This window comes from Suillus clintonianus (genome assembly GCF_016758775.1).
Source record: "Suillus clintonianus strain FC179 chromosome Unknown DEU56scaffold_12, whole genome shotgun sequence".
Classification (NCBI taxonomy): Eukaryota; Fungi; Basidiomycota; class Agaricomycetes; order Boletales; family Suillaceae; genus Suillus; species Suillus clintonianus.
The window spans coordinates 405,009-429,933 of NW_024539236.1; the positions used below are offsets into that span (position 1 = coordinate 405,009).

General features: G+C 48.1%; 7 protein-coding genes across 7 annotated transcripts; 2 read left to right on the forward strand and 5 right to left on the reverse strand.

Annotated features, from left to right (window-relative positions):
• Nucleotides 1-43: 43 nt before the first annotated feature.
• DEU56DRAFT_881734 (uncharacterized protein) lies at nt 44-1,739 on the reverse strand. Its single transcript, XM_041356110.1, has 4 exons — nt 1,310-1,739; nt 597-1,263; nt 290-460; nt 44-227 (listed from the first exon to the last, which is right to left on the reverse strand). Exons 1-3 carry the CDS (start codon nt 1,698-1,700, stop codon nt 292-294), a joined length of 1,227 nt encoding a protein of 408 aa, XP_041212248.1. The 5' UTR covers nt 1,701-1,739; the 3' UTR covers nt 44-227; nt 290-291.
• A 955-nt stretch (nt 1,740-2,694) lies between these two features.
• Nucleotides 2,695-4,756, reverse strand: DEU56DRAFT_782797 (uncharacterized protein). Its single transcript, XM_041352118.1, has 8 exons — nt 3,976-4,756; nt 3,848-3,922; nt 3,705-3,791; nt 3,567-3,653; nt 3,424-3,516; nt 3,181-3,366; nt 2,983-3,129; nt 2,695-2,931 (listed from the first exon to the last, which is right to left on the reverse strand). Exons 1-8 carry the CDS (start codon nt 4,262-4,264, stop codon nt 2,885-2,887), a joined length of 1,011 nt encoding a protein of 336 aa, XP_041212249.1. The 5' UTR covers nt 4,265-4,756; the 3' UTR covers nt 2,695-2,884.
• Nucleotides 4,738-7,698, reverse strand: DEU56DRAFT_782806 (cytochrome P450). The gene is made up of 15 exons (XM_041352119.1): nt 7,605-7,698; nt 7,176-7,552; nt 6,990-7,119; nt 6,749-6,937; nt 6,535-6,686; nt 6,373-6,485; nt 6,216-6,321; nt 6,147-6,160; nt 5,901-6,090; nt 5,792-5,848; nt 5,715-5,739; nt 5,543-5,665; nt 5,478-5,491; nt 5,289-5,421; nt 4,738-5,237 (listed from the first exon to the last, which is right to left on the reverse strand). Exons 2-15 carry the CDS (start codon nt 7,399-7,401, stop codon nt 5,153-5,155), a joined length of 1,557 nt encoding a protein of 518 aa, XP_041212250.1. The 5' UTR covers nt 7,402-7,552; nt 7,605-7,698; the 3' UTR covers nt 4,738-5,152.
• Nucleotides 7,699-8,669: 971 nt separating this feature from the next.
• DEU56DRAFT_782809 (uncharacterized protein) lies at nt 8,670-10,079 on the forward strand. Its single transcript, XM_041352120.1, has 2 exons — nt 8,670-9,294; nt 9,409-10,079. Exons 1-2 carry the CDS (start codon nt 8,688-8,690, stop codon nt 9,624-9,626), a joined length of 825 nt encoding a protein of 274 aa, XP_041212251.1. The 5' UTR covers nt 8,670-8,687; the 3' UTR covers nt 9,627-10,079.
• Nucleotides 10,080-10,598: 519 nt separating this feature from the next.
• On the forward strand, nt 10,599-11,423 carry DEU56DRAFT_782814 (uncharacterized protein). The gene is made up of 3 exons (XM_041352121.1): nt 10,599-10,754; nt 10,827-10,979; nt 11,037-11,423. Exons 1-3 carry the CDS (start codon nt 10,640-10,642, stop codon nt 11,054-11,056), a joined length of 288 nt encoding a protein of 95 aa, XP_041212252.1. The 5' UTR covers nt 10,599-10,639; the 3' UTR covers nt 11,057-11,423.
• Nucleotides 11,424-13,888: 2,465 nt separating this feature from the next.
• DEU56DRAFT_869621 (ABC-2 type transporter-domain-containing protein) lies at nt 13,889-19,216 on the reverse strand (the record flags this gene model as incomplete). Its single annotated transcript, XM_041355571.1, has 21 exons — nt 13,889-13,981; nt 14,046-14,302; nt 14,352-14,449; nt 14,504-14,868; nt 14,922-14,960; nt 15,020-15,284; nt 15,336-15,500; nt 15,551-15,666; nt 15,717-15,831; nt 15,883-15,999; nt 16,052-16,155; nt 16,209-16,589; nt 16,640-16,855; nt 16,913-17,108; nt 17,165-17,386; nt 17,438-17,533; nt 17,584-17,893; nt 17,948-18,207; nt 18,259-18,688; nt 18,746-18,960; nt 19,062-19,216. The coding sequence occupies 21 exons, from the start codon at nt 19,214-19,216 to the stop codon at nt 13,889-13,891; spliced, it is 4,215 nt and encodes a 1,404-aa protein (XP_041212253.1).
• A 1,994-nt stretch (nt 19,217-21,210) lies between these two features.
• Nucleotides 21,211-24,363, reverse strand: DEU56DRAFT_782825 (Hydantoinase/oxoprolinase-domain-containing protein). The gene is made up of 11 exons (XM_041352122.1): nt 24,201-24,363; nt 24,092-24,147; nt 23,921-24,037; nt 23,492-23,872; nt 22,991-23,438; nt 22,722-22,937; nt 22,473-22,670; nt 22,334-22,417; nt 22,151-22,279; nt 21,784-22,096; nt 21,211-21,731 (listed from the first exon to the last, which is right to left on the reverse strand). Exons 1-11 carry the CDS (start codon nt 24,269-24,271, stop codon nt 21,438-21,440), a joined length of 2,307 nt encoding a protein of 768 aa, XP_041212254.1. The 5' UTR covers nt 24,272-24,363; the 3' UTR covers nt 21,211-21,437.
• Nucleotides 24,364-24,925: the final 562 nt, after the last annotated feature.

The following is a 24,925-nucleotide window of genomic DNA, read 5'->3' on the forward strand; positions in this document are numbered from 1 at the left end:
TTAACCAAAACGTGAACCAACGGACTCGATGATCGAACACACCAGATTATCTGATTTCACAACTATAAGTGCAAAAATATTATTTAGTCGAAGGTAAAGACGGGAGTTAAGATCTTGGAGCGGGGCATAAGAATTACCATCCAAGCACAAAGTATTGGAATATGCGTTGTACTATACTCTCCAAGTGCCGCAGCTGCGAATGAGCTTCAGACTGTCTGATGTATTATCTAGCAGACAAACATTTTAATATCAAGTTCGCCATCCAGGAACGGTCCAGCTTCTGACTCACCTCTACACAGCATTTTTAATGTCTCCCCATTTCAAGTTCTGGACGCCTTCACCCTCGCGTCCAACACGACGTGGTCCCACGATGACACTGTCGTCGATGCGCTCCAGTCGTAAACTTTCACGGCGGATGTAGGAGACGAGTGTGGCCATAAGCTCTGGATAACCAATATATCTGGGGTAAACAGTAATTAGCATAGAATAATATAAATGCAAAATGATTGATGCTAGTGCCACGGGTGAGTAATTCACTAAAGGCAGCATCGTCGCATGCGCATTGGGGAAGCGCCAGAAGTAAAAAATACACGCACCGGTCATTTTCCGAAGGAGCAAAGTCATGCACACCACTGTTATCATCCTTTAACTCTTCCTTATCGACGTCCACCTTTCTCACGTCCTCGACAAGTCCACCAACTAGGTTAACTGCTCTCCGATAACCGCTGCCGTTGGCCTCCTGGCCTAACCCAATCCCGCTTGCACCCCGTGCACCAAGCAAATTCCTCCAAACTGCCGCAGCCAACTCAGCATCGCCCTTTACGAGGCCAAGATCCAAACTCATTCCCATCCCGGCCCATTGCTCTTTTAGAATTTTCATTTGCCTTGTGATCAACTTTTCTGGCGCACGAGAGCGTTTTTGGAGTTTTAAGGCCTCTTGGTAAGCTTTGGTTGAAGGAAAGGTGTTTTTGGGTGCAAGGGGCGTGGGGATCGTGTAAAAGGAGCTATGTGGATATGAAGAGAGACGTAAACCATCTTCAGCTGTGCTAGGCAGGTTTGGTGAAGAAGAACGAGGAGGAAGAACGCCTGGCTGGAGGACAGCGCGCAAGCGTTCCTCGACGTCCTGGAAGAAGTGGTCAATGAGCCCTTGCACATGTTGTGTCCCGTGTGGTGCAGGGAGAGCACGGAGTCTGACAGTAAGCAGCCAGACATGCAGGTTCGTGATTGTAAACCAGGATTGGAAAGTTGGCGGAAGAGCGTATGCTTGTTTAAGAATTAATTAAGAGTCACATGGAAATGCTGCACATACCTTCTCTCCAAAATGCAGAAGCTTCGTCGGCACGCCCGGCACACAGGGTGTTGTACAAGTGCAGAGCACGCCGATTAGCGAACTGTTGCGGCGAGCCATAGCCAAGAATGCGAGCTACAGACAGGAATATTGAGAAAAGGAGTGGAGATGACTTGACTTTCGTGGTCAGCCATGACTGTTCCCGCCGTGCCGCAGGCTCGAAAGATGGAGGGGGAGGCGTTGACGTCGGTGTCGGTTTCAGTTTTGGTGCAGCCGCTGCCGAGCGCGTCACTGAAGATGAAATCACGCGCACATTTCTATGCACATTCAGATACGCTCTGACTTGGTCATATGCCCTGACTTGGTGCGCTGAACGAACAACTTTACGAACGAGAAATTGTTGTGAAGACATGGAGACCGTCCGAGCAGACACACGGACGTAGTACGACTCAAAATGTTGGCTTATGTAAGCGGCGATCGCGTTTGCCGCGGGCAGGGCTGTTCGACTTTGGCCAATCGAAATTCCAGCGTCTCCTCCCCAACTGGCAAGTAATGGGAAGATCACAACGGAGGGAACTCGAGAACATGCTGAACCGCTCAGCCCAACATTATGTGATACGTCGTGCGCTAGAACGGTGACCTTGTGGTCTATCCATCCTAGGATCATGACACTCAACGCATCACCGAGATCGTAATCGCCGAGCACGACTCTTCTGACGTCCCACGCAAACCTTGTGTAAGGTTTGCGCCGGTACATCATCGTCTAACCTTTAGTAATTATGAGCGTTGAATAAATGCTACAGTGAGTAGTAGCCGCATCTAGGAATCTACATACTAACGTCAATTTCGCAAGTTCAATGAACACCGCAACCTTTAGTCTCCCCTAAAACAGACCAAACAGAAGGAAGAGTCGTTCCTTCTTTTTACCAGAAATGCAGCCCGTCTGTCGGTGACATGAATTCGCCCACCACACTCATTCCTCATTTTCTCTATGATGTCACCCCGCTCAATTCCCGCTACAGACCCCATATATGTAGCACGTACAAGGGTATGCATCACATAAGGTCTCTACTATCAATACCCTTGTTCTAAGGCCGTGCGGCAACGTGGGTGTTGAACCGATCGCCGACAAATCTCTCATGCCAACTGGGGTTTCAAAGCGACGTGTTTGCCTGCGGTGTCCTTCACGTTATCCTATTGAATTGCGACACTTGTAAACTTATGTATATATTGGCTCCATTATGACACATGAACGGCAAGGATAGATGATCACTGTCGATTGATGACGGCCTGACGGGATGATTCTGATGGATGGAGTGGTTCATGACTTCGCACATCTACTCGGTTCCGGGCGCGGCTTATCCACCAGCACGACATTCAGATGAGTCAAGTCTTCTACATCACTGACGAACTAGGCCAAAATGATTGAGCAAATTTCCACTCGCGATTGCACCATGACACAACTGGGATCCCAAAGAAACTTCATTACGCGGTATTCTAATACGTGATCTAACGAGTGACAGTGATAAACGAATGGCGGGGTATGTGTGCGACGTCGGGTATGAGATGCTGCTTTTCAAACGTATAACGCATGTATTAAGCGGTGACGTTGAGCGTCGCTTTGTTGAGAACGTTTTTGACGACTGGATTATATTTATGAGGTGTTCAATATTAGCGGCCATGATAGGACTTACCAGCGGCAATGTTAACTTCACTACGCTTGGCGCCAGCTTGGATCTGGCTGAGCACCTCCTCGACAATGGCATCGACCACAGAAGTTGTGCCGGTCTGAGAGCGCGCCGTCACATTAGCCTCGAGGTCGTTGAGGACGTTTTCAACCTCTGCAATGCGACATCAGAATTGGGATGAAACGAAAATTGCTCATTTCTTACTGGCTGTAATGGTAGCAACACTGTAGGTGTCGTCGGAACGCTTGGATTGCGTCAAGACCTTGACGTTAAGCCTCTCGAGGAGGTCTGTCACGATCGCAGTGACCTTGACAACATCGCAGGTGCTGCTACTACGCTTCGACTGGGACAAAACCGAGATTTTCAGGTCGTCCGCGACTGCATAGACGACTGTAACACCATTACTATCAGAGCGAGAAATAGACAGCGGGCGCAACAATGACATACCTGCTTGGATATCAGCAACTGAGCAGTACTCCTCGCTACGTTTGGACTGGGTGAGAATGTTGATATTAAGGTTGTTCAGTACATTCTTGACCTCTGAGAATGTATTTAACATATGCATGAAATAATCGCAAGAGGATAGTTACGAGCAGTGACTCCAACAACATCGCAATCGCTACGCTTGGACTGAGACAAGATGCTAATTGTCCCGTTGTTAAGCACGTCGCTGACAACTGTTTGATTCCGATCAGGTTGTGTATCTCGAACACAAGACAAAAACTTACTGGCAGAGACTTCAGCGACGGAGCATCCATAATCGGATCGTCGCTCGAGGCCGCTACCGCTAATCAATTTGACGACTTCCTCGACAGCTAAAATGTTACACGGCTCAACATTGCTGGAAGCTCTAAGAAGATTTCATACTTACACGCAGGACTGGAGCCAACAGCACGAGCCTGAGTCAGTACGTTGGCCTTGAGGTCGTTGGCGACATCTTTAACAGCTAAAACGAAATCAAAATGAAAAAGCCAATCACATGTTAGAGACAGAACTTACTCGCTGTAACACCTACGACATCAGGAACGGGGGCTGCGAAGGCAGGGGCAATGGCAGCGAAGGCAGCAAAAAGAGCGAATGATTTAGACAACATTGTGAGGTGGGGGGCGGTGGTAGGAAGTGAGGAGAACGTGCGCGAAGGAAAGCGAGGTGAAAAAGCTAAGACAAGTAGACTGACCTTCCATGGTTCGAGCGCTCGGATTATATACTGCAAGAAGGGCTTGCCGAGAGATGGTCCCAGGGATAGGGTGCCGAGCAATTTACCTATGTTTGATTCGTGTACATACATGCGGGTACCGCCAGTGGTACGAGCGGGCACTTGTCAGTAAATTGAAGAAGCGAGAAAAACCAAAAGGAGTTCTAGCGTTTGGATTGAGTGTTCGTTTTGGGATAGTGAAGAAGGACATGCCGTGTTGGTTGACGGCTAGAGTACTTAATTCAACGTAAACGCAGGGCCAGCTTGAAGCTGCACATAACGAATTCAGGCCGAATGGCAATCTAGGATATATAAATCCCGTAATATGTAAGACCGCGAAGCCACATGTTTGAGGTTTTGTACTCACTGGATGAGTTGAAAGTAGCAGCGATGCTTTCTTGCTGCACAATGGTACACCATCCATCGTGTTGACATGAATGGCACAAAATTTCGGAGGCGCCGCCAGACTTCAGATTTTCCATTGATCGCCGGGGCCAAGCATTTGAGTTTTAATTTCCGGATCCCTCGGATAATGCATCCGCCGCACTCCGTGTCAACCGTGGCAAGACCTCTCGACCACCTGTGAGCTTGAGTTATGCGCGAGCAGTATCTGATTTCATGTCAGCTTTCTCGCGTCTCCTGCCTGGTGGATCAAGCACGACCATGGAGTGAAGTCGCGCCTTTTGACGAATGTGCGCTAAACGATATGAAATCATTGATTTAAACGCGGCTTATGACACTAACTTGACGTTTCATTGACATGTACACCGATCAATGGGCGCCCAATATACGTGTTGCGTCAATATATCTCTAAATTTTATTCCGTTCTCCCAAGTAGTCATTCGAAAGAAATATCATTTTCAAGATTAATATTCGATGTTCAACAAAGGCAGAAACAGAAACTGTGACTAGTACAAAACCTCAGGCCTCTCACACTGCACATATCGTACCGAGAATTTACACCAAGTAATGCCAAACTGCCTACTTCGAATTCATCATTGCCTGCAGCTGCGCTTCTCTTGCTGAATTCACGACTTCGAACGAGTACCGGAAAGGCTGCGGGCGACTTCAAACTTAAAAGTTAGCCGTTTCTCCCTCGTACATCTAAACCACTTACATCACCATCCCGGCGGTCATTTCCAGTTTTACCTCAATCTTGTTTCCGTTCGAGTCTTTGGCATGATCGATGCGCAAGACGGCGAGTATCGCAGCCATTGCAGTCCACAGACTGTTCTCTGCGAAAAACCGACCTGTCAAGAAAATAAGTATGTCATCATTGACATTAATGAATCATTGGCCAGCCTACCAGGACAAGTGCGCCTGCGCGTGTCAGTGAGAAACATGAAATAGTAGTAAATTTGAGGTATTCACCTGCCATGACCAAAGGCAAAATGATTGACGAAAGAGCCCTTCAGCTTCCCATCAGCTGTTAGATGGCGAGTGGGATCGAAGCGCTCGGCGTCAGGATACACGTCTTCGTCCCGAGACAGTGACCTAAGTCATGCTCAGCTCAAGCATGTGAATACACTGCATCGTAGCATACCACTGATTAACCATTACCGCAGTACCTAATTAAACTACGGATCAGTCAATGCAATCTCGACTCATGTGACTTCAAACCTTTAGGTATAAAATATCCCTCGTAAACATCATCAGCTGTTGTCGCATGTGACATTCCTGTGCGGGGGGTTAGCTACGCAAACACAAAGTTACATCACCAAAGACCGACCTAGGGGTATGGGAGATTGCCATCTCAGAACCTCACGGAAAATGGCATCGAGGTAAGGCAGTGACGGTCTATCATCCAAGGATGGCATTTTATCATGCATCACGACTTGATCTATTTCTGCACGAGCCCTGGCTTGGACATCAGGATAGAGTATCATAGCGATCAAGAATATCAGCAATGCGGATGAAGACTGCGGGACATCAAGGTAAGAGAACGAGAAAGGACTGCCAAAAACCAACGGCCTACCGTGTCTATGCCGCCTAAAATGCCGTATCCGTCAATTGATGAATTTTGCGTCCCTAAGAAAACCCTTACCTATGTATATCATCAACGCAACAGCCCTCATGGTTTCTTCATCAGCTTTGTTGTCGGATTGACTGAGGAAGTCAGCGACTAATGATTGTGTAGCGGTACCATTTGCCTATATGCAAGCATATCATATGAAACGTCCATCCACAATGTGAAAACGTACCATCTGTGCTCTCACTTCGTTAAAGGGCTCTTTCAAAAGTTTCTGAGCTAATTCTCTACAGCGCCCCATCAGTGAATAGGCTCCACGAAAGCACCAAGATGGCAACTTCGCAACTGCAGCCAAATGTTCAATTGACATCATCAACAGCATTGGGTCACTCACGCAAAGGAAAGGCTGTAAACATGGCAGCCCTCTCGGGAGAAAGAAGATGTTTGGCAATTTCCAGGAGTTCTTGTGCGGGGTCAAGGAATGGGTCGTCACGTCCGCGAGCTTTGTGTCCGTACGTCACGGCCATGATCAGTGATGCCGTGTATCTATTGCAATTGTGTAATTATCAGTCAGGTCGGACGTTACGATGTCTGAATTAGATACGAACACTTGAGCGGGTTCCTGCAGGTCACCAGTAGCATTCAAAAGATTGATGACTAGTTCATTCGCGTGGCGAGAGTACATCTCATAGTATGAGACAGAGGCTTCGACTCTGAGGACTTGATGGAAGATCCTGCGATGTTGTTTCAAAGTCTCGCCATACGGAAGGAGCACAGTGTTGAAAGCGAGTCCAGTCCTGCCTCGTCGGTTAATCAATAATAGGCTGGATGATAACCGGCAAGACATACATTTCATTGGTAGGAATGACAGGGCGACTCGAGTAAATTGCAGAACGCCTGTCCAACAACTCCCGCGCGATCGCTTCGGAGCTTATGATGATCATGTCAATCCCAAGGACGCGGGTGTAAACGATTTTCCCTATGGTCAGGCATCAAACCAAATCGGGCGTTCGAAGAGGCCATTGATCCACCAACCGTATTTCTTTCCCCATGCATGATATGTGAGCCAAGGTCGTTTAGTGTCCAATTCCAGTGCGTTACCCAGAAATGGTAGGCCAGGAGGGCCAGGCGGCAGAGGCAATGGGTAAGCGCGTTTGCGAGTCAAACGAAAAGCGGCAACCAGTGAAATGATACATGGTATCCCTACAGCGAGAATATGAGAGTAGAGCATGGGGAGGGATTGTTGTTGAAACCAAGACATGTTCGTTCAAGTCTTATTTATAAAGGGGTCTTTGATATCCAAAAATGGTAACTTGGATGTCACTTACGGCTTTACATGGATGGAGAGTCATCTGAAACAAGGACTAGGCGATATTTGTCGAGTACCAGTGTACTCGTCCATTGCTGGAAATCTGCAAGTACTTATCCGCTCAAAATTGTGGCAAAAGGGTTCGAGCTACTCACCTGTGAGACCACCCTGAGGCACTTGCCGCGCCACTAGCGGTACCAATCACCACATTTGGTGCATTGTTGTTTCAGTTGGGAATAGAGAAATGCCAATCTGCGTACCCACAGACAGCAGCCATGATTTTGTGATTAGTAATCATATGCTAAGTCGAACAAGCAATGCCACTCCATCGAACACCTTCAAATTAGGGCATTGGGATGAGACATTTACGACGCCACAGTAAGACATAATTGCATTACCTACCATATAGTCTTTGAAGATACCACAGTGTCTGAACACCCTGACGCCAATATGAAATGATCGTATATAACGAAACGCGACATATAAAGGTCCGCATGACGAAGTTGCGTCGCTGTTCAACGAATCCGAATAGTGTCGGTGAATTGTAAGATACGTATAATCATTGAAGATAACGCACCCACAGGATGGTGTCACGATGTGTATAGTGGAGTTATTGAGGAGCGTTTAGGAAGCCGGCGCGTCATATGTGCAGGTGAAGTAGAGATTGGCCTATCAGAGCGAGGCGGTAATCGATACGAATCATGTCCTAAGATCATGAAAATGCTATAACATCTGTCGGCGCGAGACCGTGGTTATTAGCCGATATGGCCTTGTTGTGGAGAACTTGTATAAGATGACCAGAATCCTCATTCGGCTAGCTGTTATCGTGGATTGGTGATCAGCATCGTGTTCCACCCACTGCATTCGACCATATGGCTTACCAACGTATCTGGTAAGAGGGGATTCAAACCTCTAGAGTTTTGCCCAACCCATCGTCACAACACGCGCCAAAGCGACCAGTGATGGACCACTGTGGACCATCTGTCAAAAGTGGCAATCAAAGGGAGATGAACAAAGCCACATGCCACTAAGCTCACACAGTGGTCCGTTTTGGGCACTGTGGACGGTGGTAGCACAACGAACACATCCACAACTGATATAAAAATGACCCTCGCAGGATCTGTAGAGGTCACCACAAGTCCCGTGTGTTACTTCCTCGATCCCAGTCTCACTTCGCGATATTATTAAAAAAAACGTCCATCCCAACAGTCATGACGTACACTGGTAGCGCTACTTCGATGAACATCACCGACGCTCTGGGACTCTCCCCTACCAACAGACTCACCCTCGCCGAGCGAAAGGCCTTTGGTAAATCAGATCACAAGGCCGCCAAAATCCTCGGTATCACACTCACGCGCAATCACGTGAGGCATGCAAACGACAGGAGACTTGCTCTAGTCCCATCTGCCGACCAAGAGAATGCCCAAACCTTGGGAGAAATGATTCTCACAGGTGCAAAGCGTTCACGTTGCAATAATTCAAGCGCTGTGGCCATCATAAGGCCACTTATGAAGAACCTTGGGCTTGGGCGTGCTTCAGGTATTGGGATGGCCTTGGTAGAGAAGCGAAACAAGAATCGCAGAGCCGCTGGGGAGCACGCGCAACGTGTGATATTAGGGCCCTTGCGCTCCAACGAGTCACCCATCAAGGAAACCAAAGAATTGTCGACCACCGTTACCGACGACAGTGCATGTTCGTTCTTGGAACTCGATGAGATTGAAGACGCCGAAACACCCCTTACAGACGAATTTGTGGTGGGAAATGATGAAGAGGAGGAAGATGTTTTATTCCGCGGTTTCCCGGGAGGATTTGTTTGGGATGTCGAAAATCCGTTTGCAACACCTCCTAATGCCATCCTTCAGCAATATGTCGAAGCAATGCGGCTTAGTGAACCGATTGGACCCATGGATGCTGCGCCCGTGGCATCCCTCTGCAACACGACTAATTTCGAGGTCTCACCTGAAGAAGGAATTCCGGCACTCTATTCTGACAACTCGTTCGACGACATGCTTCGTCCGGCGGAACGGGCTTACCTCGATTATTTGATTGAAAAAGATGAAGCCGAAGTGCAGCCAATGGAGAGGAGAAAGCAAAGAAGGGCGGCAATGCGCTCGAGGAACAAGATGCTGGATGTTTTGGGAATAGAGGCACGACAAGCTGTCGATGCCCAGTATTAACTTTTCTGTAGAATATAATATAAGTATATGCCTAGGCCTCTGATCATATGTACAACGACATTAATTACTACATGGTTTAAGATTTGCCTGAGCGGTCCCGCACAGTATTACTTAAGCGTTACCAAAAGCGGAGGAGGTCGGTCCATGTTGACAACTTTGAGCTGAGTCCCGCGGGGGTAGACAAGGATGGAAAATTCTGCGGACGGTCGGCGTAGGTAGAGTAGTCAAGTATGTAGCTTCATAGAGCTACCGAAGCTTTTTTTGCGGTGCCAACGTGCTGCAGAGAGTTTGGATGATGTTTGGCGACGGTGAGCGGGATGTTAAAAAAACTAGTACGTCAAATTTCCAGTGCATTGGCGTGCCGTTCTCCGCGAAATTTGCTGTCTGCAACTCACTCCTGCAGATTGGCACAGTTCCAACTCCGCTCGGCTTTACAATCAACGGCAACCGTACTCGCCTCACTGCCGCAGTTTCTCCTGCTCATTGTAACTACTGTAGACCTTTCCTCCTGGTGTAGATACTTCACGAATACATTTTTTCAGTACCCCTTCCCCTCATAGAACCAACCCCACCCTACAAATGACCCTCAATTGTCACACGAACTTAAGCTTCTAAAACCCGTACCTTAACGCCTTACCTACTCGGTAGAAAAGTCACCTGACTAATACCGTTGATAGTTCGCTTCAACATACTTTCGCGCTTCTCCCCCAGGGAGCGTACTGCGTATCAATTCCTTCTCAAAGTCCACCATAACATGCTCGTAATGCGAGTCGAAGACAGTCTCTCCATGTTGTTCCATTTTTCCAAGTCAGAACATTTTCCGAAGCTTCGATATCGGCAGCCGCTCAGTAAAGTAGCGTGGCGCCAAATGGAAGACAAATTTCGTTGGGACCCGGACAGTCATAGCGTGATTTACGAAAAAAAAATTAGCATATAAGTGACCTGCTCAGCGCTTGTGTTTTCAACATTCCCTCACCAGTCATCTTCCCCAAGAATTATCGTCTAAGAGCAGAATGCGTACTTCAGCTCTCCTTACACTCTTTTTCAGCTTCTTCTTCGTTATTGAGATGGCATTTTGTCTTCCTTCAATATCACCATCAACTTGGGATTATGTTCCTGGTGCCCGAGGTGATTTTTTTTTTGTTGAACCCTCGCTTGATATATGGCTAACATGTACACTTTTCGCTTACGATCTCGAAGAGATTCTCGGTTCGCAGAACATACGCATCATGGACCCCGTGACTAGTACTGGCCCTATCGGCACGTTCCTCAGGAAGCTAGGCTCGTCACGCATGCGCGAAATGCAACTGCAGATCGACGACTACTGTTCCAAATTTCCGTGTCCCACACCAAGTGAGTGTGAATCATCGTCTTGCGATTGGTGCAAAGCTGATAAGCAATACTACCCAGGGGAGACTCTGTATATTTAAACTTATACCAGATAGCAAGAGTTGTCCTCGCGGCTTTGCAAAACTTTCAAATGTATATCCTTCAAACCATTATACCTCTGGCAGGTACTAGACCTTGATTCGGTCCATTTGTTGTCACCCTTGTCCTAACGTTTCAAACGATTTGCAAGTATATAACTTATCATGTATGTATCTTTGTAGAAGCCTGTCACACTTAGCTCGTGTACATATGTCGAAGTCACTCACAGTACATATAGCACAGCCAACTGTTACAGCTTCTTGCAAGTTTCTTGCACAGAAATTTTTTGTTGCACGATTTAACATTTGTTTGATGGTCATTGGAACCATTTACATTCACTTCGATGGAAAATGAGCATTTGCCTTTTACTGCCTACCTGCTTCCTCCGACTGCTTTCAATGCAGTAGCAAATCAACGGTGTTTTGCACATACGGACTGAACGAAATGGGGATAGATAGCATACGCGAATGTGAACCGCTCTGTATCAGCACTAGTACATGCAATTATACTTAATAAACCTATGACAGCAGTTGGAATACTAAGTACACCAGGGGATGTGGCGTTTAACAACGGCGGGCGAAAAATAAGCTTTTATCGACTTATTACGCTTATGCTGGCATTATTCAGAATGTTGTTGACGTCTCAATGGACGTTATCAAATAGCGAACAACTTGAATAAAGATGCTGACTGACCGATATTAATACTAACCAAGCCATCGTCGTCATCATCCCGCTTTTGGCTGAGGAGACATTATCTAGAACGTCTCCTGCGAAAGACTTAGCTAGGAGGGACGCCAAAAATAAATGAATGCTTACTAGTGTCAGTCAAGTGACCACGTTGATCCAAAACATTCACGGTAGCGTTGTTGAGAATATTTTCGATATCTGGACCACAACATCAGTTAGAAGATGCGCAGCTCAACAGTCGATCAACTTGCCTACACCCACGTTGACGAGGTCATCACGCTTTGTGGGCGAAGCAATAATACTGAGGGCGTAAGCGAATGTGGTGATGGAGCGGAACAGCATGGCAGCGGCAGATAACACCAGAAGGTCAAACCCGAAAATTAGTGATAAACGCTAGACCCTCATACACGAGCAATCTTTTATACCTCGAGAGCGCAGAAGCGGGCATGGGCGAGTAAGACGCGGCAGAAGATCGGAGGGGACGCATGGACAACCGCTACTGCTCGAACGATCACCGACGTCAAGTATCTCCGAAGTCAAACAAGGCAAAGAGTTTCCTATGATGGAATTCTCGGTCTGACATACACTCACCGAAGTGCACAAAACATACAGGAGCTGAATACAGTTCGGCTCCAGCAAGCTAACATACTATCGCAGCGAATACAGGGATCCCGCGTAGTGGCAAAGCTGTCAAGTTGACGTCAAAGACATCCCACCGTGTCAACGGACTCACAAAAATGCATAGATCTTTGCTTGATGCAAGACACTTTGTTCGATTATGAATAAAATGCAAACATCGGTGAAGTCACACTTGGTGACCGGCGAGATCCTCTAACGTGGCATTTGCATACTAACCAACAGACTTCTGGTCGAAAGAGGGCGTCAGATGTAATTTCCGTGAGGCCTAACCATGAGGCTGCCTAACAAACCTATGAATGGATTGCGTATCTGGGCTGGCTCTTCACGGGTAGTGGCGTAATGCGCTGCAAGGTACTGCGTGTCTTCTGGGAATACACGATCACAAAGAGAGGTACGAGCAACCGTCACGTTGGGCAAACTTTCACGTTCCGTTCTCGTACCTAACAAGAATCCACAAATCCATAGAACGTGTTGGTAGTAAGGAACCGGTAATAGCAGTTGTCCGATCGGAGGACGATCATCCGGTTAGAGAGGAGTCAAAATGTGTCATACTACTTGTAATACCGCGACTCACTGCAACGTTCAAAGAAGGATATTTCAGTCCATTTGATAACTTTGATATTCTCCATAGTAGCGAGAACGTGTTTCAGGTCAACGTCTTGGAAATGGGCTGTAGGTTGCTACGACGGGTTTCTCAGCTCTAATGTGGGACGCAACTCTTGGATCTAGATGATATGCCACTGAACGCCAGCACTTGTGAGCGGCGCCGGGCCGTTCGGGTCACATCACCGACTCAGAGTAACTTCCGTGAAGGGTGGTAGAAAACTTGCTAGTAAAAGTGTCACAAACATCAATGCAAGTCGACTACGAGAACAAAAACGAGAGCTCACACTTGCATTTTCCTTGTTGGTAGAGTAAGCATCTGAAGAGATCATGGAAAAATGGTGGGTGTGATCGTCCGACGATTCGTCTCAAGCCTGCAGCAAGGCTTGATTTCTCAATGAACTTCAGAATGAGGACGGCGCGACAACTTGAAGGTCACTGGCTGCCCGTTAAGATCTTCTTTCCACGCACGCGTACTACGCTCCCGTTCCGCAAGTGATGTTGCTGAATGACCCTGGTAACGCTGCCCCAGTCACGGCAAGACGGTCCGCCAACAACTTAAAAGTTGCGGGACTATAAGCGAAAACTGGTATATGTATGATATGGGTCTAATGGACCTCGCACGATTCAGAAAGCGTGCAATCACCCAAGGTATAGCCAAAAACGGCTCCTCGACACGTTGAGGAGTCCGGCATCATATGCTATATATGTACATCTGGTTCGAGTATTTATATATTCGAATAGAAAACTATCAAGCATATCGTCATGGAGGTATTAAGTATGTTGCTTTATGCGAGTACCGCAGCGTCAGAAACGGAAGAGGTAGTATTAAACGAACGCCAAAAATCTAGCGTCCGATGGTGCGTGAATCTATGAGCGGTAAGTAATGTCCATGAATTGCGAAATCATCTGCCACGAGTCAACTTCTGCTTGAGAGAAGTAAACACGCTGACGGTGCGAATGCGCATGAAATACGTGAGCCAGAAAATCGCAATAATCTACAGAGCGGTACATGAGCATGAGGATCTAGGCAATATCAATATCTGACAGACAGCGACTCACGTTAAACGCGACGAATCCGAAGATAATGCCCAGGTTGCGCCAGTGATCACTGTATTTAATGTTGAACCTCGAGTACATATACTGGTCCGCGGTCTTGTAGGGACAGTACTGGCAGGCCTCTGCAGCTTCGGGATTCGTGAGGTAGCCACCAGCGAATTTGATGAAGGGATCCATGTACTTGCTGCACGTCAGACCCTTTGGCGGGTTGACGGAGACTAGTTCCGTGGAGGAGCAGACAACAGCTGCACTGCCAATAGCTACGAGGACTAAGATAGAATACGATTATAAGAAATCATTTTTACGAACCTTGACCAAGGAGGCCCTCGATGATGTACGTGAGAGGAGAGACCCTGTACATCCATCTCCACCAATTAAGCTCGAAGAACGGCTGGATGACGCCGTCGCTGGTGAATGATTAGCATCAAGTAGCGTGACGTGACTCTAAGCGTGCATCTCACAAGATCAGGATAAATATAATGAGAGTTGTGAAGTATATGGATGCAACTGGAGCGGTGGGCGACATGGACGCGATACCATGTCCAAACGTAGTATAGTACAACGGGAAGGCGATGGCGAGAATGAGGAACGTGTAGCCTGCCCGGCCTGTGGGGAATCCAACGGTCCAGTACCAGCAGAAAAAGAACATCGCAGAACCTGTCACGTTCCAGGGAAGCTCGGCGACAAGCTGTGACATGACGAGAGCAGTCCAGTTGTACATTCTACTAGGACGTTCGCGTATCTCGTACACTGTGCGAATGTCAATGTAGACGGCCATGATCTGATGGGTGAGGGGAACACAAAGCACAAGAGCGAGGAAGATTGACTGAAGAGGAGTGAGATTGGCATGAAACCAAGAACCCAAATTGATATACTTACGAACAGCTTGTTTTGAGTGCCCTGCAAAGAATCGTTTGACTGGAAGAATGTAAAGCCTACAAGGAGACCGCCAAAGATGTTTAGCACAAATTTAGCACAAATTTAGCGCGGATATACGTAGGATTGCGCCAGTATGCTTGGAAGTTTCGGTGGGTGAGCGTAACGAACTGGTGCCACCATGAGGTAGTGAAGACAGAGTGCCGGACGCTCAGCTGTGGTGGGTGAGTACGACCATGTTCATGCAAGTTGTCGATCTGCTCTTGAAGCTGCGCCGCTTCTGGTGAACGTTTCCAGACATCGTACCAATCAGTAGTGGAGACCGCAGTTGCCCCAGCACCGATTACATCAAGCATGTATTCCGCCCTTCAATACCGTGGTAAGCCGCAAGACCTAATACGACTGCACCTTACTTACGGGTTGTCATCGGAGCCACAGCGTGGAGCACCATTACGCTCAAAGTAGTTCAGCATAGTCGACGAGTTCTCGCCAGTATCGCCAAAGTAGACGGTCTGTCCACCCTTGCGAAGGAGCAGCAACCTGTCAAAGACCTGGAAGAGCTCTCCCGAAGGTTGATGGATTCTGGTACAGCTCATAAGCATTGAAAACCCACACGCAGACACGACACTCACGTGCAGAGAATAGCCTGACCACGATCAGCAAGCTCACGAAGGACATGCACAATAGCCCAGGCAGATTGCGAGTCTAGGCCGGACGTAGGCTCATCCAAGAAGAGTAGAAGTTTGGGCTGTTGGTTTTTTTTAGTACAACTGTAGCCTCGAGAGTTTAGATTCAAACCTTGGCAGCAAGCTCCACTGCGATGGTGGTACGTTTACGGCACTCAACCCCGAGGGACCCAACAATAGCGTCGGCATACTCCTCTAGACCACACATTTGAAGACACTTGTCAACGCTGCAGTGGAAAGTTAAGCGTGGGTTGATCATGTGCAAAAATCGTACGCACTATGCTTCCTTTTCGGCGAGAGGAACCGACTGTGGCTGGCGAAGATTAGCAGAGAAAAGGAGCGCTTCACGAACAGTCGCCTCAGGAAGATGGGTGTCGAGTTGTTGGCAGTAACCACTAAACATAACAGTCGGTCAGATAAGATCGACAAATTTAGGACGAGACTGACGTTTGAGCCTGGAAATCTACGGGGAGCGGTTGTCCGCTAAAGAATCGCTCGCCAGTTACCACACCGACACCGTGACGTTGTGCAAGAACATTCAAGAGCGTTGTCTACAAGTATTTCAGTAAATGCCATGCGCGACTGGTGTCATAGGAAGGTATACCTTTCCAGCGCCAGATTCACCCATTAGCGCCGTGAGCTTCCCAGGGGCAACAAAGCCCGTGACGTCATCGAGAAGGCGTTTCATCCCTCCCTCAGTGGGGACGTCATACTGAAGGTGTTGCCACGTGAAGAGGTCCGTAACCGCGGCGTTCTTCTCCACATCGTTGAAAGCCGAGGGATCAGCTGCATCGGAGTGGGATCTAGAATGAAATTCTGCATCTGCCTTTTCCTCATCAAGAACCTTAGCTTTCTCATCGACGACAGTAGAACCCTGTTTGAAGAGAACGACGGCAGTATCGAAAGCAGACGAAGTGTTGAGTTCTGTAGCAACTAGGAAAATGGCCAAGAATCCAACGTAGAAAGCACAAAGGACGGCAAAGTTCTGCGGTGATAATCATGAGCTATTCACCAAGGATAATGTGACAGGCCTACCCTCCAAAGTTGACTATACCAAAAGTCAAACGTCAATGCAACATAGATGTTGCCATCAACAAGAAGCTGCCCGGGCTGCGATCCGACAGTCGTGCAAACTTGGTTTGCAAGCGAAACATTCTCGTAACCGGGACCCTGAGGGACAAGAGTGGAGCACACTCCGTTGATCGTGTTGAACTCGTTCACAACAAGTCCACCGAACGCCCACCACAATGGCTAAGACAGCGATATCGATATTAGCCAAAATAAAGTATTGTACAAGGGATTACGCACGTTCAACCACATGATCCACCGCAAGCCTTTCGGTGCAGTTGGCCAAGGAATTGTGTACCCACCGTAGAGCGATATCAAGAGAACGAAGATACCGCTCAGAGCTATTGCGCTAGGACGAGTTTTAAAGCTTGCAGCGATAGCTCTGAAGAATGACTTCATGGTTTGCGACATTAAAAAGATAAACAGGTAAAAAATGCTGTTGTGCAGCAGGGTGAGTATTAAAGTGAAGAGCAAACGGCTTGAAGAACTTACAAGAACTGTGCGGCAGAATGTTGCAACCCAACCAGGAAGTAGAGTACCACAGCGAACACCAGTTGAACGATCAAAGTGACCGGAATATCAACGATAGTATGGGCGAGGCTCTGAATAAAAGGATGATGTAACGCGGCTTTCTGGTGACGAAGCACGATAGGACGCTGGAAGAACAGCGAAGGGATTTCTGCAACAGATGTGATAGCATTGAAGAAGAGGGAACTGAAAGAGCCGTGAGGCGCAATTAAGATGAGGACAGGGGAAGATAGTTACAAGAACAGAACACCTTCACGGGAGAAATAGGCCGAGGTGTCATTTGGCACGTTCAGAAAGACGGTGCCCATAATTAACGCTTGGAAGACCTGGGATCTATCACCTAGTGTCACTAAGGGTTGGACAAGAAGAAAAATGCCACCTACGCCAATCGTATAAAGAACTCGAACTTGTCACCAACAATAACTTGCACGCGGCGCTTCATGACCACTTTGACTTGCTGAAGGATAGAAGTCATGTAAGGAGTAGATGTATTGGCATGTTCAGCGGCCACACTGGACAGATATGCCTGCTTGGATTCGTGATTGCCAACGCATTGCTCGCGGCGCTGTTCAATGGCTTTCTGATTCTGACGACCAAGGTCAGAAGCTATGAACCGACTAGCAAGTTCCTCCGACGTTCGTGGGACAGAGCTCTCATGTCCAGGGCGGATTTTCCTCCCGTTGGGGTCCGTAACTAATGATGATGATAATGACGATGAGACAATACTAGCAAATCGTAATGGCTTACCTGCAACCAGGAAGTCGGGGGTAGTTTGCCTGTTTTGTGGTTCGAAACCCATACCAATGAAGTAATCTTTGGCTGACTTCCCCGGACCGAAATAGGCCATCTTCCCTTCCGCGATCACACATACTTTATCAAATAGATCGTATAACGATTCGCCCGCCTGGTAGAGGGAGACAATCGTCGTTGTGCGTTTGATGTCTGTGATGGAACGCATTGTGCGAACAAACTCAAGGGCAGTCGAGGAGTCTAATCCACGAGTGGAACTGAATGAGAAACAAGTCAGAATCATGACACCTTGAATGTTAAAACCTTACTTATCCCATGCACCAAGTGAGCCTGCAGAGCCTAAAGTCTCTGCGATAGAAACTCGCTTTCTCTCGCCACCGGAAACACCTTGGATCTGAGCATTGCCAACTATGGTATCTTTCGAACGATAGAGGCCAAAGACTTTCATTAGCATCTCGGTGGTATCCTCAACATAGTTCTCGCGTGTCTGGCCGGAAAGACGAGTTTCGGGAGTACGGTTTCTAACAGCGAAGGAGAGCGTCTGTTCGACGGTCATCGTCGGGAAGTGGACATCATCCTCCGGACAATAAGTGACATCGCCACGGAAGGAGTCATGTATCTCCTCTGGGGTGAATGAATCATAGAAAATTTGACCTTCGACGGCATGATACTCCCCACGTTGGTTGGCGAGCGTCTTGAGGAAGGTCGAGCACCCGGCGCCGGGACGGCCAAGAACCACTGTACAGAAAGTTAAGACCAGAGGTCCAGTGTCAGTGAGGAAGGCCGTGTGCTTACACAGCATTTCGCCAGGAGCGACTACACCCTCGAACCCGGACAAGATGTTTCTGATCGAGGGATGGCGAATTCCCCTGATCTTGGCCAGAAGGGTTGAAGGTTTGAAAGGTGAGCTCACGGTGGGCTGGAGCGAAGTACCAGAACCTGCACCAACGACACGCAAGTCCTTAAACATGACACCAAGTTGGCGATCCTTGATTCCTTCATCTTGACGGCTGAGGAAGAGACAATGAAATATTAAATTAGACAGTGTACAAAAGTCACCACAAAAACTTGCTGTTTCATTAGGTCTCTGAGTACCTGCTTGAAGTCATACGATTGTTCATTTTTTACAGAGTAAGGCACGTCTTCGGACGACTTCTCAAGGAATGAGGGGGCGGATGTGGAGAAATCTAGTTCTGAAGGAGGGATTGGAGTTGCTGGTAGGCTAGCTGCCTCGTCGACCTGTCCATTGGCTTCATGGAGAGCCATGATAAGGAAGGTCTACGTACAAGGAACCGCAGGAACTGCTTCGAAGGGGGAAATAGGTTACGGGATATATAGGTAAACTTGCTCGGTTCAGCATCGCCTGATGTTCGTTCTATATAGCATTCAACTATATTTAAAACCCAACCTGCTTGGGGCTGAGAAGTACGCATAGGGTAACTGCTGATCGAAGGTCTTTTAAGCGCAGGGGGGATACCGCGTCGGTTGGGATAACGTTCGAGCGTTCCGGGCGGCGGCTAATGCTGGCTAATGACTTCAGCAAGGAGTTTGTAGCGCCCTGTTATGACTCCGAGCTTGCTCGGTTCACAAAACCACAAGAATAAAAAATCCGAACACACTCACGGCATTCACAGGGTTCAAGACCCCAGGACCCCTCGGGATGTTCGCTTCAGTTCGCTTCAAGGTATAGTTGACGGCATCGCCAACTTGGTATATATACCTCACCACAACCATCAGTACCTATTCCCCCCCTTCTTTCTGCGTCGCCTTCCCTCGTCCTCATCACTGTTAGCTTATTCTCTTGGCGTTATTAGACTTCGTAGTATTATTTAGCTAGATTTTTCATGTATTATACCCTGCGCGCAATATATTAATGCTGTTTACTCCACTACAACTGCTGTGAGATGGGCCCTATGTTGGTGCCTGGCGAATGATTAGTTGTAAAATGTTGATGGCGTTCAAGACTCTGATCACAGTAAAGTGACGAAAATTTATTGATTTTTATGCTATGACATTAATGACTGTGGTTGTTAATTTTTTTTAGCAAGTCCATACTTGCTATATTCAAAAAACACGTAGTGTACAGGCAATATATATATAAATAAAAATGAGGGCAGAAGAAGTAGGGTGCCGCGGCTGGCCGTGGAATGTGCCAGAGTAACGAGAAATTGCCGGCGGTCGAGGAGAGATCATCAGGCGGCGAAAGGGAACGAGCGGCCGTGCGAGAGTGACAGGAAGGCGCAAGAGATCGAGGTCAGCAACGAGAGAGAGCGGTAGATTGTGGCGGCAGCATCAGGTTAGCGGGAGCAAGAGGAAGATCCTCATTGGGTGTGGGGCGATGACAGGATGGGTCTTGGTTGGGTGAGCCGGTGTGGGTAGCGAGAGGTCGCAAGAGGTTGCCGCTGTCGAAGGCGCAGGAGGTTGCCCAAGGGCACGGGTGGCAGCAGCAGGGTTGCAGGAGGTTGTTGGGGTGGCGCTTGAAGGTGGGGAGCGACGAGATGTCGTGGTCGACAGCGGCAGGGATAGGGATCGGGTGTACACGTGTACACACGCATATGGTCGAGGGTGGGTGAGTAGCGAAAGGGAGGTTGCCATCACAGTCAACAATGAAAGAAAAAAGAAAAGATTAGCAAGGCGAGAATAGAATATTCAACTTACGTTGCCGCCAACGTCCTTGGGGTCTTTTCCAGGGCTAAAGAGACCGACTGCTCGGACTTTTTTCCAGAGGCAATTAAGGGAACCGAGCTAGCTCGGAGTCATAACAGGGTGCTCGACACTCTTCAGCAAGCCTTGACATTAACATCACCGTGGGAGTGTCCGTCGGGTACTGCATTATCCTTGTAACAATATTGTTCCGGGGATCAACTTGTTCCATTCCCGCCGAGTCTGACGGTGATGTTGTTGGCAGCCTAGCTAGCCTCACCTTATGTGTCGTCGTTCTAGACTAGCCACCGTCACTTTAATACTAGCTTATTGAAATTCATCCCCTTGGGCTATCATAGCTAAGTACAGCTAATCACGGATCCATTGAAACGCGAAATGGATATTTGGTGTGCTACACTTCCGCATCACAACTCTGAGGCTGTACTGCATTTTTTCCAATCAGAAAGACATCTCAAACGTAGACCTATATAGTTTTCACGAGTAGATTCCTAGTAGTTCGAGCACTATGATAAATTCAGTGGAGGGACTTTGTTTTGGGATTTCTCGCCATTATTATGTAAGCTATCGCGTGGTGCTTCAATATATATGACAGTTGCGGGCCGAAATCGATTGCCTGCAGTTTATGTAATATTAGCAAATTATTTAAACGGAGATAGTCAATACAGTTGATAGCTCCTTGAAGACATTAGTTTCAACCCGTGTCGATGAGTGCAAATTTGCACACTAGTGCTATACCACACTGGATGTTTCCCGACGACAACACATACAATTACAGTGAACATCACCGACGAGCAGTGACTCCCTACTCAAAAACCACGAACACTCACTCTCCGAGTGTGATATACAAGTGTTTGGTAGTGAGCACAGCGCGCGCGCCTGGCACGACGACTATAGTCTGCGTATTATCAATGATCATCGCGGGGCCCGTGATTTCATCGCCTACGCCCAGGTTGTCTAGAAGGAACACAGGTGTGTCGTCCACACGGCCTATTTTATCGAAGTACACGCTGTATGCCGAATCTGCTCGATCACATGTGACGGGTTTCGTTTCAAGCCGATCTACCTCCGAGTAGACGGACTCCCCGAGGTGGTCGAACGTCTTTCCAATGCCACGAACCTGGCAGGGCATGGTCACTTGGTACCTTTAGGTCACTTGGGATGACACTCACTTTTACGTCATCCACGATGATGCTTTTGGTATCAAGTAGGAAGCCAAACTCTGCCTTGTACACGCGCTTAAATGCAGCCTCAAAGTCTTCGGTGCCATCGCCATCATTCTGGTTAGGAAGAACCATGAGTGCAGTGTCAGTGCCCTCGAACCGCATGTTCAGCATCCGCTCGACCCTCACGCGGTCGCCCTCGAATCCCTGGCGCCCAAGCTCGGCTTTAACATCGCCGGTAAGTTTATCGAGACGGGCGATGAGGTATTGGCGTGTCTGCACAGAGTAGAACGTTGATGAGGGCTCTTGGAGCTCGAATGCACTGTTGATGTCAATTCAAATACGAAATCAACAGTACCGCTGGATAAACACTTGCCGGTCTGCTAATGCCAGTCCGTATGCAGACAAAATGGAGCTGTATCGATGGATGAGGATGGTCTTTATGCCAAGCAAACTTGCAATCTCGCAGGCGTGTTGTCCACCTGCACCACCAAAGCTTGCGAGTCTGAGAACAAGTAAATAAGCATAATAGAGATGGCAAGATAGGCATCACACATACACATGCTTTCCTGTTGAATATCCCCGCGCCTCCGTTAGTGCACGGATGGGTCTACACATCGTCTCGTTGGCAACTTTGATGAACCTAACCTCGAGTATAATTGCATATCTGAGTCATCGCGAATGAATGTTGTACCAACCCGTATACAATGTCATCCAAGCCAAGGTTCATTTCGTGACTGTCGTTGATCACTTTCGCGACCTGCTCAAAGGCCACACGCGATGCATTCGAGTCCAGGGGCTCCTTCTCTGACTTTCCGAATATTTTGGGAAAGTAATCTGGGATGAGGCGGCCTAGCAGCAAGTTGGCGTCTGTAACCGCTAGCGGACCCCCTTTCCTGAGTGCAAATTCAATCAAAACGTTTTCCTTCAGGTTGGTATGCACATACCTGTAACAGGCAGGACCTGGTTGTGCACCAGCACTTTCGGGTCCTGCAAGAAACAAGCCGTTTCTGAAGGTTAAGCAAGAACCTCCACCAGCTGCAACAGTGTTGATGTCCAGCTGTGGAGACTGGATAGTGACTCCAGCGGTTGTCGTCTCGTAAACCACTTCGTAGCGGCCATCAAAGCGAGATACATCAGTCGATGTCCCACCTACATCAAGACTACAGAACAAGAGCGTAAGTCAGGTCAAAACTGGATGGGATATAGCATATACCCAATGATAGGGTATTTCCTGTCTGCGTCCCAGCTCGTCAACGCATACCCGACGACGCCTCCTGCTGGGCCACTTAGAATGCTCTTCAAGCCCGAGAAGTTATTAAGGTCTAAAAGCCCCCCATCGCTACCCATGAACTCCACACGGGGACTCTTTATCCGTCCATCCTTCAATTTCGCATCAAAACCGTGGAAGAATCCGTCTAGATACTCTCGCAAGATAGGGGTGAGATATGCATCCGCTGTGGATGATACGCCACGAGGAACCATCTTGATCATGGGCAACAACTGCGAGGATTCTGAGACCTGTGTGAACCCGACTTCCCGAGCGAGCTTGCCGATTTGTATTTCGTGTTCGGGGAAGGTGTAAGAATGAACAAGGACGATCGCAAGAGATCGATATCCGGCGTCGTACAGTCGCTGTAGGTCGTGCCTCACAAGGTCCAGATCTTAAAAAATAATCATCAGCAAACACGATGTTATAAGTGTACAAGACACGCACTTGGTCTCTTCAAGATCCTCACTGCTTCTCCCGAAATCCCTCGAACAATGTCTCCCGGACCTTCAGCATCACCTTCCCCATCCCACCCCGGACCCCTATAGCCTCTTTGAATGGACGACCCATCATCATTCCACTTGATAGCGTTATCCTCTGCCTTGGGATCCGAAGTGTACCCCACAAGAGTGACGCGCTCATCCACCTCAACGACCTCAGAGTACAAAGGGTTTGGGCGGCGAATATTCAAGTCAAAGATACGTGGGCGTGACTGATTCCCGATGAGAAGGAGGTCCTTGAATCCCTTTGTGATAAGCAATGCATGCCGATGCCCCTTGCGCTCCAGCAGCGCGTTTGTCGCCACGGTCGTCGATAGACGGATATAATCTGTACGCAGGATAAGTGAATGCCAGTGTCAGGGGGAGTGGCACGGACCGATCTTGCTAGTATCAAGTACAGACCCACGGGGGATCGTCTCTCTTGTCACGATTTCAAGCACTCTCCGGATACCCTCCGTTGGTGCATCGCCGTAGTTGGCTGTGTCCTGTGACACTGCAGGACAATCAAGCAACTAAGAAATAAGAATATGCAACTGAGGACACGTACGAAGTTTGACGATGATATCTTTCCGCTCGTTTGGATTGCCTGGGTCAGGATACGATCTGTTTTATCTGAGCTTCGTGGGAGGCAATCAAAAGCTTGGACATGGCCTTACGCATGAACATCACAAAATGTCCCTCCTCGGTCTGCACAGATGCGAATGGATCTATCTGGAACTTCAATCATAGTCACAGAAAGCAAGCGCCAGAAACACAGCTAGTGAGAGCAAAGTGAGAGAAACCTGAAAACATCATAGGCTAGCAAATAGCTGGTCTTAATCAGTGACCTAAGGTCAGGTGAATCAGTGCCTCTGCGGATCCGGAGGGCCGCTGGCCCGCTAACACTCCAACTATTGAACAGGCATCATAAATCAAATAAATTCCACTATAAAACAGAGCAAACGAAGGGACAACATAGGGAGAGGGGCAGGGCTACGACTATAGAGGCTAACCCCAGAATATTAGCATGCGCTAGCAAACAGTCAGGAATATGGAAAAGATTGTAAAAGAATGGCGTGTACGTATGTTGTTGAATAGAAAAATAACCCCGGGTCCAGTCGACCAGTTTCGAGATACGGTATCGGCCTGATTTGACGAAACGTGCTTGCGTTACAACGCCTCGAGGAGATTTGGTATCGAAAGGAAAATAGGGAACGGCGGTGGTATTTAGAATAGAATGTCGGTGGTGTTGGGGACGACGACTGATATGGATGGTTCATATACACGTAGGTGTTCAGGTATACATGGTAGAATGACGAGTTGCATGGTGCGTTCCTCGGTGGAAATATTGGCATTTGGATCAACGACGATGAAAGACCTCGGGGTTGGGTAACGATTGTGA

Bases quoted from the DNA above. Each gene is read 5' to 3' on its own strand.
- DEU56DRAFT_782806 (XM_041352119.1), bottom strand. From the start codon at position 7,401: ATGTCTTGGTTTCAACAACAATCCCTCCCCATGCTCTACTCTCATATT. The intron at 6,687-6,748 runs GTTCGTATCTAA...CAATTGCAATAG, and splicing joins CTGCAGGAACCCGCTCAAGT to ATACACGGCATCACTGATCA. The intron at 5,849-5,900 runs GTCGGTCTTTGG...CCCCCCGCACAG, and splicing joins GCAATCTCCCATACCCCTAG to GAATGTCACATGCGACAACA.
- DEU56DRAFT_782809 (XM_041352120.1), top strand. From the start codon at position 8,688: ATGAACATCACCGACGCTCTGGGACTCTCCCCTACCAACAGACTCACC. The intron at 9,295-9,408 runs CTAATGCCATCC...TCGAGGTCTCAC, and splicing joins AAATCCGTTTGCAACACCTC to CTGAAGAAGGAATTCCGGCA.
- DEU56DRAFT_782814 (XM_041352121.1), top strand. From the start codon at position 10,640: ATGCGTACTTCAGCTCTCCTTACACTCTTTTTCAGCTTCTTCTTCGTT. The intron at 10,755-10,826 runs GTGATTTTTTTT...ACGATCTCGAAG, and splicing joins TTATGTTCCTGGTGCCCGAG to AGATTCTCGGTTCGCAGAAC. The intron at 10,980-11,036 runs GTGAGTGTGAAT...AATACTACCCAG, and splicing joins ATTTCCGTGTCCCACACCAA to GGGAGACTCTGTATATTTAA.
- DEU56DRAFT_881734 (XM_041356110.1), bottom strand. From the start codon at position 1,700: ATGTCTTCACAACAATTTCTCGTTCGTAAAGTTGTTCGTTCAGCGCAC. The intron at 1,264-1,309 runs GTATGTGCAGCA...TTCTTAAACAAG, and splicing joins TTCTGCATTTTGGAGAGAAG to CATACGCTCTTCCGCCAACT. The intron at 461-596 runs GTGCGTGTATTT...TGTTTACCCCAG, and splicing joins GCTCCTTCGGAAAATGACCG to ATATATTGGTTATCCAGAGC.
- DEU56DRAFT_782825 (XM_041352122.1), bottom strand. From the start codon at position 24,271: ATGATTGAAGTTCCAGATAGATCCATTCGCATCTGTGCAGACCGAGGA. The intron at 24,148-24,200 runs GTAAGGCCATGT...CAGATAAAACAG, and splicing joins ACATTTTGTGATGTTCATGC to ATCGTATCCTGACCCAGGCA. The intron at 22,671-22,721 runs GTATGTGCATAC...ATTTGCACTCAG, and splicing joins CCAGGTCCTGCCTGTTACAG to GAAAGGGGGTCCGCTAGCGG.
- DEU56DRAFT_782797 (XM_041352118.1), bottom strand. From the start codon at position 4,264: ATGTATGTACACGAATCAAACATAGGTAAATTGCTCGGCACCCTATCC. The intron at 3,923-3,975 runs GTAAGTTCTGTC...ATTTCGTTTTAG, and splicing joins TGTCGTAGGTGTTACAGCGA to CTGTTAAAGATGTCGCCAAC. The intron at 3,517-3,566 runs GTAACTATCCTC...ATACATTCTCAG, and splicing joins TGTTGTTGGAGTCACTGCTC to AGGTCAAGAATGTACTGAAC.